The 12,587-nt window shown below is 40.4% G+C and overlaps 2 protein-coding genes across 2 annotated transcripts in view; one reads left to right on the plus strand and one right to left on the minus strand.

Annotated features, from left to right (window-relative positions):
* The window catches only part of IQGAP2 (IQ motif containing GTPase activating protein 2), a 350,336-nt gene that overhangs the window by 99,697 nt on the left and 238,052 nt on the right, over nt 1-12,587 (minus strand). Inside the window, 1 exon segment of the mRNA XM_011959360.1 lies at nt 12,243-12,406. Coding sequence (XP_011814750.1) covers nt 12,243-12,406 — 164 coding nt within the window.
* F2RL2 (coagulation factor II (thrombin) receptor-like 2) lies at nt 445-6,447 on the plus strand. The gene is made up of 2 exons (XM_011959229.1): nt 445-712; nt 4,824-6,447. The coding sequence occupies exons 1-2, from the start codon at nt 649-651 to the stop codon at nt 5,882-5,884; spliced, it is 1,125 nt and encodes a 374-aa protein (XP_011814619.1). The 5' UTR covers nt 445-648; the 3' UTR covers nt 5,885-6,447.

Below are 12,587 nucleotides of genomic sequence, written 5' to 3' on the forward strand. Positions count from 1 at the left end.
ATCTCCTGACCTCGTGATCCGCCCGTCTCGGCCTCCCAAAGTGCTGGGATTACAGGCTTGAGCCACCGCGCCCGGCCGAATTTCTTAAAAAATGTTTGTTTTCCATGATTAATTTATAATTATATAAGGTGTTTAAGAATTAAGATTTGAAATAGCTGGGAAGATAAAGGAAAGGATAATTTATTAAGTAGAAATTACACTCTGGAACTGCATTTTTAAAATGGATAAGAAATGAAATATGGGACAGATTCAAAACTTACTGCTGCTCAACATCTGTTTTTGGCTTAGTTCTGTAAAGGCCTGCGTAATTTCTGCCATTCTTTAAATGCAAATATACTAGGGGAGAATTACAGCACCTATTCAGAATAGATTGTTGGGGGTGGGTAAGAGTTAAATGCCTTTCTCCAGGGATAACGTAACACACTCAGAGGCTTGGCCTGAGTCATGTTTACTGAAGCATCGAGTGGGTTACATCCTTTCCCTAAGGGGGACCAGTGCAAGTTTCCTGCCTGCACGGCACAGGAGAGCAAACTTCTACAGACAGACCAAGGCTTCCATTTGCTGCTGACACATGGAACTGAGGTGAAATTGTGCTCCACGATTGTATACGTTTCATAACGTTCAAGAGACGAGACTCAGGTCATCAAAATGAAAGCCCTCATCTTTGCAGCTGCTGGCCTCCTGCTTCTGTTGCCCACTTTTTGTCAGAGCGGTAAGCAATTTTCTCAGGGGGTAGGATGGGGACATGCGTTCCTGTTACAAATTAAGAGTCAACTGAACCTAGCTTTCTTTGTATCTCACACAAACTGCAAACCCCAAAGGCAGTTTGATCTTTATTATTAAAAGGTAGAACCATGGAAATGAACATCTATAGTTCATTCACTCTATTCAAACCTGGTAAAAGACTAAGTGTTCCCTCCTGATGTTTAAAAATGTGTGGCATATTCAAGATTTTAGATGTCTACAATTAAGTCAGGGAGCAATTTTGGAAGATGTTTTGTGTTTGTAAGAATTTTCTCTTCTGGTTAAGCAAAGATGGCACTTTTTCAAGGGATTAAAAAATATATCCTGTATTTATACCTCTTGATGAGACATAAATGGGAGAAACAAGAATATTGCCAGAAAGAGAAAGTCATCTGCTTTCAATAGCTGGCAATGCTAATAAGTCAGTATTTCCAAAATGAATGACCTTTTTTGACTTTCAGTGGGGAGTTCTCCCTAGCCTCATATATGGTTTTTTAATTTTAGAAATAAGGTCTCTTAAATACCATTATCCAACTTCGAATGTACTTTCCACTTTACCCATCACGATGTTGGCCTGAAGCCTCCTGCTTTTTCCAAAAATAACAAATTTGGGATAGGTCTGTACCTGTCACTTTTTATTAGGTCACACACTCCAGTCAACATTGTTAGGAGTGGGAGAGGCAAAGACTGGACATAGTAAGGGAAACAAAAACAGAAAACAATGCTTTCTAAAGGAACATTGCTTAAATTCACAGTTGGAATCCCTGAGTTGTTGCAGAGAGCTCTAAGAGAATCTGTGGTGATTAGCAGTAAGCACATGTGGGATTTATGAAGAGAGTAAGTGCACGCTCTTTCTGGGAGTAGATGGGCCAATATGTTAAGAAGCAGAATTGCAAAAGAAACAAGGTTTTCGGGGGTGGTTCCTTCAAGACACTAGTAGGGTTTGATGGAGGTGAAAACGGGGGCCTCTGAAGGAAACAAAGAGGCAGTGAATTTGCTTTCTTCCATAGGGGTGGGGGAGAAATGTGAAGGAAGAAAGAAGCAAGCTTGTCCAACTTGCCTTATTTTGTTGTGGTTTTGTTTTGCTTTAGGCTTTTAGCAGCCTGAAGCCATGGTTTTTAGTTTCCGTCTCTAGTGATAAACGGAAAAGATGGATGAGGAAGGGGCTTTACTGGCTCAACTAGAAACAGAAACTGTGAATGAATCCATGACGGTATTCTCTTCTTTGGACACCCCTGAGAGGCCGGAGTTCATTCCCTTTGGATTAGTTCTTCAAGAACTTTTCCCAGACAGAAAACGTTTTGGAAACATTATGCCCAATGGAAGCCTCTATGAAGAATTAAAATACATAAAAAAAAATTTAACAATGAGTACAATTCATAAGGAAAACCAGGCTCTTAGGAATAAAAGACTTATTTAAGTGGAACCAGATCTGGCATTCTCGTGGAAAATGGAGTCAAACCAACTTTTCCACAAAACACAGGCACTGTTTCGCGTGTCTAGAGGCATGATGTCTTGCTAAATCCCAGAAATTTTCTGAAAACGGACAAACACTTGGTTTTAACAGCTTTTTAAAATCAGGCTAATAACTTGTATGGCATGATCTTCAGCCACCATTCTCTAACTTTGTGCCTATCTTCAAAGGCACTTCTCTTTGGGTGATGTCAGATGCAAGAACTTTTCCAAAATGCAAAAGTGAGCAGAAGGGTTTGTGTGTCACACACACCTTCCAAGATCACCTCTAAATACAGGCACGGAAGAATGCTGCCTCCCGAATTTTTCCTTCCTTTTCTTTAATCTACCTTTTCTTAAATGATACCTGATCACCTCCATACCCTCAGTTATCAGGCTACACTTCCTCTATTTTACACTGTGAATTCAGCTTGTGCAATCTCAGGTTTACGCGGAGGGTTTCCATTTCACCCGGGAGCTAACTGCTAGAGATGAAAGCAGGAAGAGAAACTGGCTCTGTATGAAACACAGGTTACTAAATACAAACTTCAAGTATTCAATATGGAGGAATTTTGAGGCCATGGGACAAGATGCAATGGCCCAGTACTGGCATTTTAAATCGATAAGAATGAGGTTTATATTTGGCATAGAAGTCTATCTTAAAGGTAACAAGAAATCTGAGAGAATCTATTTTCTATACATGTGAAAGGGTTACAAAAAGTTATATAATAATAAATGTTCAGGTTTGAGCTTTAAGATTTTGTTTTTGAAATTGCAGGAATTAGGATTATTAACATCAACATGCCAAGGAACACCAAATATTGATAGCATATAGTTGGTGTGTTTCTATCTTTTAAAGAATTCATTTCCAACTTCTTAGGTCCTCATACCGATTTCATCTTCTGATTTTTCCTCCTTTGTTTCCTCTTCCCTTAAAATCTGTCATTATCCCTAAAGTCCGCCTTTGGATTCTTTCTTCTCATAACTCTCCCTAGGCCATCTCAACCACTTCCATTAAATTAAACGAGAGCCTAAATGCAGACTACAATAAACCATGTCTCTAATTTGGGCTCCTGGAATTTTGGACCCACATCTAGTCTCCTAACCAGTTGCTGGACGTTTTACACACTAATATTCCACCAGCAACTCATCCTCAGTCAGACTAAAAACAGATTGTAGCTTCTCCCCCATCCTGCCCCCTTGTCTCTTCCTCCAACTCAGTTAATGGCATCCTCTCCCTCCAAGTCATCTAGAGTAGAAACCTGAGTCGTTATTGCTTCCTGCCTCTCCCTCACTGCACCCCAAAGCCAATCAGATGCCAAGTCCCTTTGAGCCGCCATCAGTCTCGTGTTCGCCTCTGCCTTTCCATGGCCACTGTTCTAGCTCAGTAACTTACTGAGCTATGAATGATAACAGTAGCCTCCAAATCAGGTCCCCTTGCCTCTAATTTCTTACCTTTTCAATCGATTCTCTAAACTATTACTTGTTTTTACATCTTAAAAACAAGTCAAAATAATGGCTATATTAGTTTCCTATTGCTGCTATATCAAGTTACTACAAATTGAGTGGCTTAAGACAACAGATTATATTTCTGGAGATCAGAGGTCTTAAAATCAAGGCCGTTGGTGGGATTGTGTTCATTCTGGAGGCTCTAGGAGAGATTCGGCTATCTTGCTTTTTTCAGCTTCTAGAAGCTGCCTGCACTCCTTGGCTTATGACCCTTTCTTCCATCTTCAAAGCCAGCAGCATAGTGTCTTCAAATCTCTGACTTTGACCCTCTTACCTTCCCCTTAAATGGACTCTTACAATTATATATGACCCACCCAGACAATCCAGGAAAATCTCATTTTAAGATCCTTAACTAAGTTAGATCTGCAAAATTCCTTTTGCTAGGTAAAGGAACAAACATACTTGTAGTTTCCAGGAATTAGCAGGTAGAATCTTAGGGGGTGCTATTATTCTGCCTAACACAACATTCCTCTGTTCAAAATTGTGTGTGCAATCCCAGCATCTGTGAATAGACATACGATTTCTTAGGACAGTTTAGAGGCCCTTCAGGAATTTAGCTGTCACTCACTCTTTAAATTTCCTTTCTCAGCTGCACCTTATTAGCATAAGACAATGCATTTTTATGCATCTTCTCCACTAGTAGCATTACTTACAGATAGAAATGGAGCCCACATTATGCTTCTGCCCATTCATCACCAGCAGAATCTTACTCATTAAATTCCATCTTTTTATGAACCTTGCTAATCTTTGCTCAAGTTCATCTTTTCCTTGACATTTTGCTCAAACATCTGAATCTATTAAGTATTGTCTGAATGCCTATGTAGTTTACAGTCAACATGCCTATAATGTTCTGATGGGCTTTTTTGTTTCTTCCAATAGTATTATAAATACCTTACATACAAGGACTGATCATTTAGTTTTTGTTTCTGCATGAGATAGTGTTGTTCTGGGGCATATGATATGTATTAAATATATGCTTGTTGAGTGACTAATCTACAATAACTTTTAAAATAAAAGTGATCTTAAATTCTATAATCACAGAAATTATTTATAAATAATTAAACACATTGTTTTCTCTTGAACTATAAATTTATGTTAATACTTTCTTTCAATTACAGGCATGGAAAATGATACAAACACCTTGGCAAAGACAACCTTACATATTAAGACCTTTCGTGGAGCTCCCCAAGATTCTTTTGAAGAGTTCCCCTTTTCTGCCTTAGAAGGCTGGACAGGAGCCACCATTACTGTAAAAATTAAGTGCCCTGAAGAAAGTGCTTCACATCTCCATGTGAAAAATGCTACCATGGGGTACCTGACCAGCTCCTTAAGTACCAAACTGATACCTGCCATCTACCTCCTGGTGTTTATAGTTGGTGTCCCGGCCAATGCCGTAACCCTGTGGATGCTTTTCTTCAGGACCAGATCCATCTGTACGACCATATTCTACACCAACCTGGCCATTGCAGATTTTCTTTTTTGTGTTACGTTGCCCTTTAAGATAGCTTACCATCTCAATGGGAACAACTGGGTATTTGGAGAGGTCCTGTGCCGGGCCACCACAGTCATCTTCTATGGCAACATGTACTGCTCCATTCTGCTCCTTGCCTGCATCAGCATCAATCGCTATCTGGCCATCGTCCATCCTTTCACCTACCGGGGCCTGCCCAAGCACACCTATGCCTTGGTAACATGTGGACTGGTGTGGGCAACAGTTTTCTTATCTATGCTGCCATTTTTCATCCTGAAGCAGGAATATTATCTTGTTCAGCCAGACATCACCACCTGCCATGATGTTCACAACACATGCGAGTCCTCGTCTCCCTTCCAACTCTACTACTTCATCTCCTTGGCATTCTTTGGATTCTTAATTCCATTTGTGCTTATCATCTACTGCTACACAGCCATCATCCGGACACTTGGTGCATATGATCATAGATGGTTGTGGTATGTTAAGGCAAGTCTCCTCATCCTTGTGATTTTTACCATTTGCTTTGCTCCAAGCAATATTATACTTATTATTCACCATGCTAACTACTACTACAACAACACTGATGGCTTATATTTTATATATCTCATAGCTTTGTGCCTGGGCAGCCTTAATAGTTGCTTAGATCCATTCCTTTATTTTCTCATGTCAAAAATCAGAAATCACTCTACTGCTTACCTTACAAAATAAATAGTGAAATCATCTTAGAGAACAAGGACAGCCATCACAGAGAACGTCTGTTTTCACGGACAACATATGCATAGTGCAAGGAGCTCCATTTCTGAGCTCCTAAGAAATATGCTTCAAAGGTCAAACATTACAAAAGCATTAGTTTTTTTTTTTTTTTCTTTTTTTGAGACTGAGTCTCACTTTATCACCCAGACAGGCACGCAGTGGCGCTATCTTGGCTCACTGCAACCTCTGCCTCCCAGGTCAGCCTCCCAGGTAGCTGGGATTATACCACCACGCCCAGTTAATTTTTGTATTTTTAGTAGAGATGCAGTTTCACCACGTTGGCCAGGCTGGTCTTGAACTCCTGACCTCAAGTGATCCGCCTGCCTCGGCCTCCCAAAGTGCTAGGATTACAGGCGTGAGCCACTGAGCCAGTCAGCATTAGTAATTTTTAAAAATACTTTATCAGTATTTAAAAAACGTTAATGCAGGAGAAAAGATACCACAACTCTTTATGGAAAATGACATTTCCATTTGCCTTATTGCTACTTCAAGCTCTTTAAATTGCCATCTTCCCTGTTCTGTGAGTGGTATTGCCATCCTTGACATCTGACATCGTTTTTTATTCTTTGGTCTCTTTTGACTCTCATGCTGGTGGCTGCCTCATCAACTGATCCTATCTTTGTAGGGTCCCTCACCAGGGTTCTTTATTTAGTTTCACCTTTGCCTTCTTTTTTCTTTTTTTTAATAGAGACGGGGTCTTGCTTCGTCATCTGGCTGAAGCGCAGTGGCCTGATCATAGCTCACTTCAGCCTCCAGCTCCTGGGCTCAAGCAATCCTAATGTGTCAGCCTCCCAAGTAGCTAAGACTACAGGCATGCACCACCATACCCAACTAATTTTATTTTTTATTTTTTGCAGAGATGGAGTCTCACTTGCCCAGGCTGGTCTTGAACTCCTGGTCTCAAGTGATCTTCCTATCTCAGCCTCCCAAAGTGCTAGGACTACAGGCATGAGCCACTACACCCAGCCCACCTCTACTTTCTAAGTATTCTCTCCACTGCCAGCCTACCCTCTACTTCACTAGTCCTGCCAGATTAATCTTCCTTAGATATCAGCTAGGATACATCACTAAAACGTCTCCACTAACTCCACTGCTTCTATAATAAATCATAAATCTTTAGCCTGGCATTCAAGGCTCAATTGCTAATCCAACTTCCTGTTAAACCTTGTTTGTGATACAGGCACCAACCAAACCTCTTGCTGTGCTCCATCTCCACTCTGTCTCAGACTGAAAAGCTAGTCCTGATGTCTTTGCCTTAATTCTGTCCACTTTTTCTTTCAAGTCCTCGAAGGACCATTCTTCCCTGATTCTCAGGCTAGAAGTGTCACTTTTCTTATCTGTACTTCCAAAGCACTTTCGTATACTTTTTATTATGGCATTTATATATAGTTCATTTATAATTTAAATTTGTATTCCATGAACAATCAAGTACCATGTATAATGGAGAAAGTGCTCATCCGCTCCCTTCCTTGAGCTTCTGGGTGATGCCAGGCCCAAATCTTTGTGGCGCCCAGCTCCATGCTTTGAATACTATGTAGCTGAATGAATTTTTACAATCTCAAAGCAGTTAAACAGCAGGAAAGCCCATTAACTTCATACTGAAAAGGCAACATACTGTGATGATACAGGATGATGTCATTTCAGGTTGGGCATACAAAAAAATAAGGAAGCTAAACTAAGACTATACTCACAAGGCCATTTAGAAGTTTTAAATAATGCCTCTACTGTTTTTTTTCTTTGACATAGCTTTTAATTGGGAAATGGAATTTTGTCATTAATACCCATTATATTCCTGTAAGTAAATGACTATTTTTCCCTTAACTCAGTGATTAGACAGGAGGGAAGATATTAGTGATAAGACAGCAGGGAAGATATTAGTGGTAAAGAGTGAATGGTAGTAGTGAATATAAATGGGGTTGAGCAAACTTTAAGCATAAGGGACTGCTGAGATGAATTTACAAGTCTGTAGGAATCTGCCTTGACTGTATTTCGTACTGCCCAATAAAACAATAAAAAACAATTTAAAATGTATATTTTTAAATGTGCAGAGTTTTCTATTTCATTGGACTTAAGTAAAAAGCTTCCACATGAAGGCCCTTTATAATATGTGTGTGGTTATGCAAAGAGCAAAACTCAGGTAAACACTAACGTGAGAATGAAAAACAAATCTAAAGTAAGTTTTGAGAAGATAAAAACTTAAATGGAAGAAACTGACTTCTGAAAATTAAGTCATCAATTACAGCAGTTTTACCTAGGGAAAAAATACAGCAATATTCGTTAAAAGCACACAGTTTTTATGGTATATACAAGGAGCAAAACAGAACTTTTTGCTGGAGTATATAATTCACATGTTCACAAGCAAAACCTTCAATTGTAGAATAGCACACAACCCAGTCAACAGACATAGAAAAAGTGTTAAAGTCAACATGACCATTACTCAAGTCTCTTTCCAAGAGGCAAGAGGAATTTGGTGGCTACACAAGGTTATACTTGAAATACTGCTAAAGAGGACCAAGAATCCTCACCAACTTCCATCACTGTCCTCCATCTTTGATAAAACTGGGCATCCATTCTATGAATATGTTACCCATTGTGTCATTTAATGGCTGTACGCTTTGGCACACTTTTACTTTATACTGATAATATCAGCAATATAATTTTCTTCTATTATTTTCCAAGGCCAGACCTTGGGAAGACAAGGCACAGAAATACCTTCATAAACGCACAACTGGAAACTTCTAGGAGTCAAAACAGTAGAGGATGCTGAATGTGGTGGCTTGTGCCTATAATCCCAGCTACTTGAGAGGCTGAGGTGGGAGGATCACTTGAGCCCAGGAGTTTGAGACCAGCCTGGGCAACATAGCAAGATCCTGTCTCAAAAAAAAAAAAAAAAAGCAGAGGGGAAAATCAAGGACATTAAAGACAACATTGTCAAACAACAGAATTAGGATTTTTCCAAGAAAAAAGAACAGGCTGAGAAAAGAAAGTTTCAAAGTCAATGAACAGAGAAAGAAAACTACTTAAAAACAGGAATTTAACCAAATATGATTTATTGCTTGGACCTGCAGCATTTTAAATCTGTTTAAATCTGTTAGTAATCACCAGTATATTTCAAACCTCTGATTATATACTCTAACTGGTTTAATGCCTGAACTAGAAGGCAGATCCCTAGGCTTCATATTAATGCTCTAATCACACCTTGACAGCTACCGCTTCTGCACCTAGAAAGGATGCCTGACACAGAGCTGGCATGGTGTGGGCACTCAAAGCCTTCTTTCAAAGGACTCCTGTGGAGTTCTATCTCAATCTAGACTAGAATGCTCCGTCTAGAAGGGACCTATACTGCCTGCCTATGAAAGGCCTTGGGTTTGTGGAGTCAGGTTCACCTCAAAGACAAACCCCCATGTGGCTGTGGGCAGACAGGGACCCAGGTCTGTCTCTATTTGTCCTCAGAAGACCCCAACTTTGGTGTGTGAACAGAGCAGACCCTACATCTAGTAAGAACCTTGAGGCCAGGTGCTGTGGCTCACACCTGTAATCCCAGAACTTTGGGAGGCTGAGGCAGGTGGATAACCTGAAGTCAAGAGTTCAAGACCAACCTGACCAACATGGTGAAACCTCGTCTCTACAAATACAAAAATTAGCTGGGCATGATGGTGGGTACCTGTAGTCCCTGCTACTCGGGAGGCTGAGGCAGGAGAATCGGTTGAACCTGGGAGGTAGAGGTTGCAGTGAGCTGATATGGTGCCACTGCACTCCAGCCTGGGTGACTGACCGAGACTCTGTCTCAAAAAAAAAAAAAAAGAACCTTGAGATCACTCACCCCTTACTTAGAAGGCAACCATAGGTGCACACAATAATACTAGCTACATTATTTAAGCCCTTTTTTTGGTGCCAGGCTCCATGCTAAATGCTATAGCTACACAAACATGTGCACATATTCTTCATTAATAGTACCTATAGTTATATATTGATATATATTATATTTACATATTGTATATTCTCATTGAACCCTCATCATAATCCTATAAGACAGGTACTATTATTCCAGTTTTATACATGCAAAAATAAACATATAGAGATTTGGTGACTTGACCAAGATCACATAACCAATTTGTGGCAAAGCCAGGATTTGATGTCTATCTTCAAAGCAAATAATTTTGTCTTCCAATGATTATAAGTTTACCATGTGTCATGGCCACAGCCACCTCAGTGGAAATATCAAGGTGAAGGCCCACTCTCCTCCTCCTGGGATGTATGGACTCCAGGCTTGTGTATGAGTCCTCACTCTCCCACTCACTGGCTGTACCTTGGCCAGGCGTCCGCCCCGAGCCTCAGGCTCATTCACATCAGATGAGACAGCACCCATTCCACAGGTGGTATGAGGCTTAAATGAGAAAGACTGATGTGAGTGGGGGCGCTTGGCAAAGCGAGGAGGGTCAGGCAATGCCACTGACGTTCCTGTCGTAAGGCTGGCAGTGCAGAGGGGGCCACCATGGGGGATAACTTTCTCCCGCCTTCAATGAGGCAGTGGAGTAGTGAGGATAGGATTTACATAAGTTTTTAGAAGTTTAGAAACAGTAATGATTTAATACACACACTCCTTAAAAAAATTAAAAATCCAAGCAGTACAAAAACAGAGTGAAAAAGAAATCTCCCACCCATACTAGCCTTCTAGTTCACCTTCCAGAAGGTATCCTCCCTCCAGAAATATTTTAGACACATAGAAGAGTGTGTGTGCCCCTCCCCCAACACATACACAAGTCTGTTATTCATTTATGTGCACATCACAGCGTGATTTTTTTTTTTTGCTTAACAACATTCAGGTTGTTTTTCGTGTTTTGTTATTGCAAATGAAGCTGCAATAAACATCTTTTCCCATCTGCCATAATACGTAATTATAATGTTTCTGAATCAGACAGACCTGAACTGTATGTAGTCTCAGGACTAATTACCTTTTAGATAGCTTTAATTTTGTTTTATTTAATTTAATTTATTTATTTTGAGACGGAGCCTTGTTCTGTCGCCCAGGTTGGAGTGCAATGGCGCGATCTCGGCTCGCTGCAACCTCTGCCTCCTTGGTTCAAGAGATTCTTGTGCCTCAACCTCCCAAGTAGCTGGGATTATATGCGTGGGCCAGCAGACCTGGCTAATTTTGTATTTTTTTTTTTGTTTTACGTAGAGATGGGGTTTCGCCATGTTTGCCAGGTTGGTCTCGAAGTCCTGGCCTCAAGTGATCCACCTGCCTTGGCTTCCCAAAATGCTGGGATTACAGGTGTGAGCCACTGTGCCCGGTCACGTTTTAGATAGCTTTCAACAAGTTAATTAATCTTGGCTTCATTATGTGTAAGATGGCAATAATGATGGCAAAATGGTTCAGAAGGCTATTATGAACTGTTGTGATGATTAAATGAGATGATATACATGAGTATCTAATATCATGCCTGACAAATAGTAAGTTCTCAATAAATGTTTGCATTAACCAAGGATGTTTTTCCTGTTTCGAATGAGGCAGTTCCTAGGTTCTAAAGACCTAGACAGAGGAGACAACCACCCTTTCAGTTGGGTTTGCACCTGAAGACATGGCAGCCATAAGTGGCTATGTCCCAGGTGGCATCACTCTCACTCTTAGGTGACAGATCACATCAGCCTCACCACTCAGGCCACTGGCCTTATCACAGAGGCCAGTCTTTGTGGGACTCCTTATAATAGCAGTACAAGCTGTGTACTCAGAAAAAGCCACTAGTCTTCAAGAGGACAGCTTCTGCTCTACCTCCACACCAACTTCTCTTAGGATTCTAGTCCCTGACAGTCTCCAACATCCATGAATCAATCTGTGTATCTCTCTATTTGACACTTTGCACACCCTTATCTTTACAATTACTTATCTGTTCCATGTGACAATGTCCACTGTCTCAATCAGTTTCTAAGCATTTTGAAGATAAGGTCAGAGAACATTCAAATGGTATTATGTATCCCTCTGTATCCCCATCTTCTCTACCAGAAGCTATGGACTGAACTGTGCATGTAGTATCTACTAAGGAAATAGTCAGTGAATTGAACTCTGAACAAGAACTCACCTACAACTGAGTTTTCAGTCAAAGAATTAAAGCAATAAATAGCTCTGGAGCTGGTTTCCCGCTATGTTTGGTACCAGGAAAATAACAGCTTTATTATTTCCATTCTGATTCATGGGTAATTGTTGGGACAAGAAGCTCATGAGATTTAATGTAAATGGGTCAAATCCTCCTCCTTCCCTCCCCCTGCCACCCGGCCTGTAAAATTTAAAAGAAACAGATACACTAAAACTTACTCCGAGTTTCTGTGATTTAGCATGGTATAAAACATCCTGGTAGTGCTGGGCATGGGCTGGGTCCACATCACTAATATTCGCAGTAGGTAGGAGCAAAGTTTCTAAAGTCTTCAAAGGATTCCCTTCATCAATAGCTTCATTGATGTACCCTACAGCTACAACTCCTAGAAAACGAAGAAGTAGTTTTCCTTTTAAGTCACAGTACATTATAACTTCTCTAGTATCACCTATTGCAAAAGGCTAATAAACTAGTACAGCAAGGCTGTAGGATGCAAGATCTAGGCACAAAACCAATTATGTTTCTATACACTCATAATAAGCAATCTGAAAATATAATTAAGAATA

This window comes from Colobus angolensis, unplaced genomic scaffold (assembly GCF_000951035.1).
Source record: "Colobus angolensis palliatus isolate OR3802 unplaced genomic scaffold, Cang.pa_1.0 Scaffold49, whole genome shotgun sequence".
In the NCBI taxonomy this organism is placed as follows: Eukaryota; Metazoa; Chordata; class Mammalia; order Primates; family Cercopithecidae; genus Colobus; species Colobus angolensis.

Excerpts from the sequence above, each read along its gene's own strand:
- F2RL2 (XM_011959229.1), top strand. The coding sequence starts at position 649 with ATGAAAGCCCTCATCTTTGCAGCTGCTGGCCTCCTGCTTCTGTTGCCC. Across the intron at positions 713-4,823 it reads GCCCACTTTTTGTCAGAGCG|GCATGGAAAATGATACAAAC; the intron begins GTAAGCAATTTT and ends TTTCAATTACAG.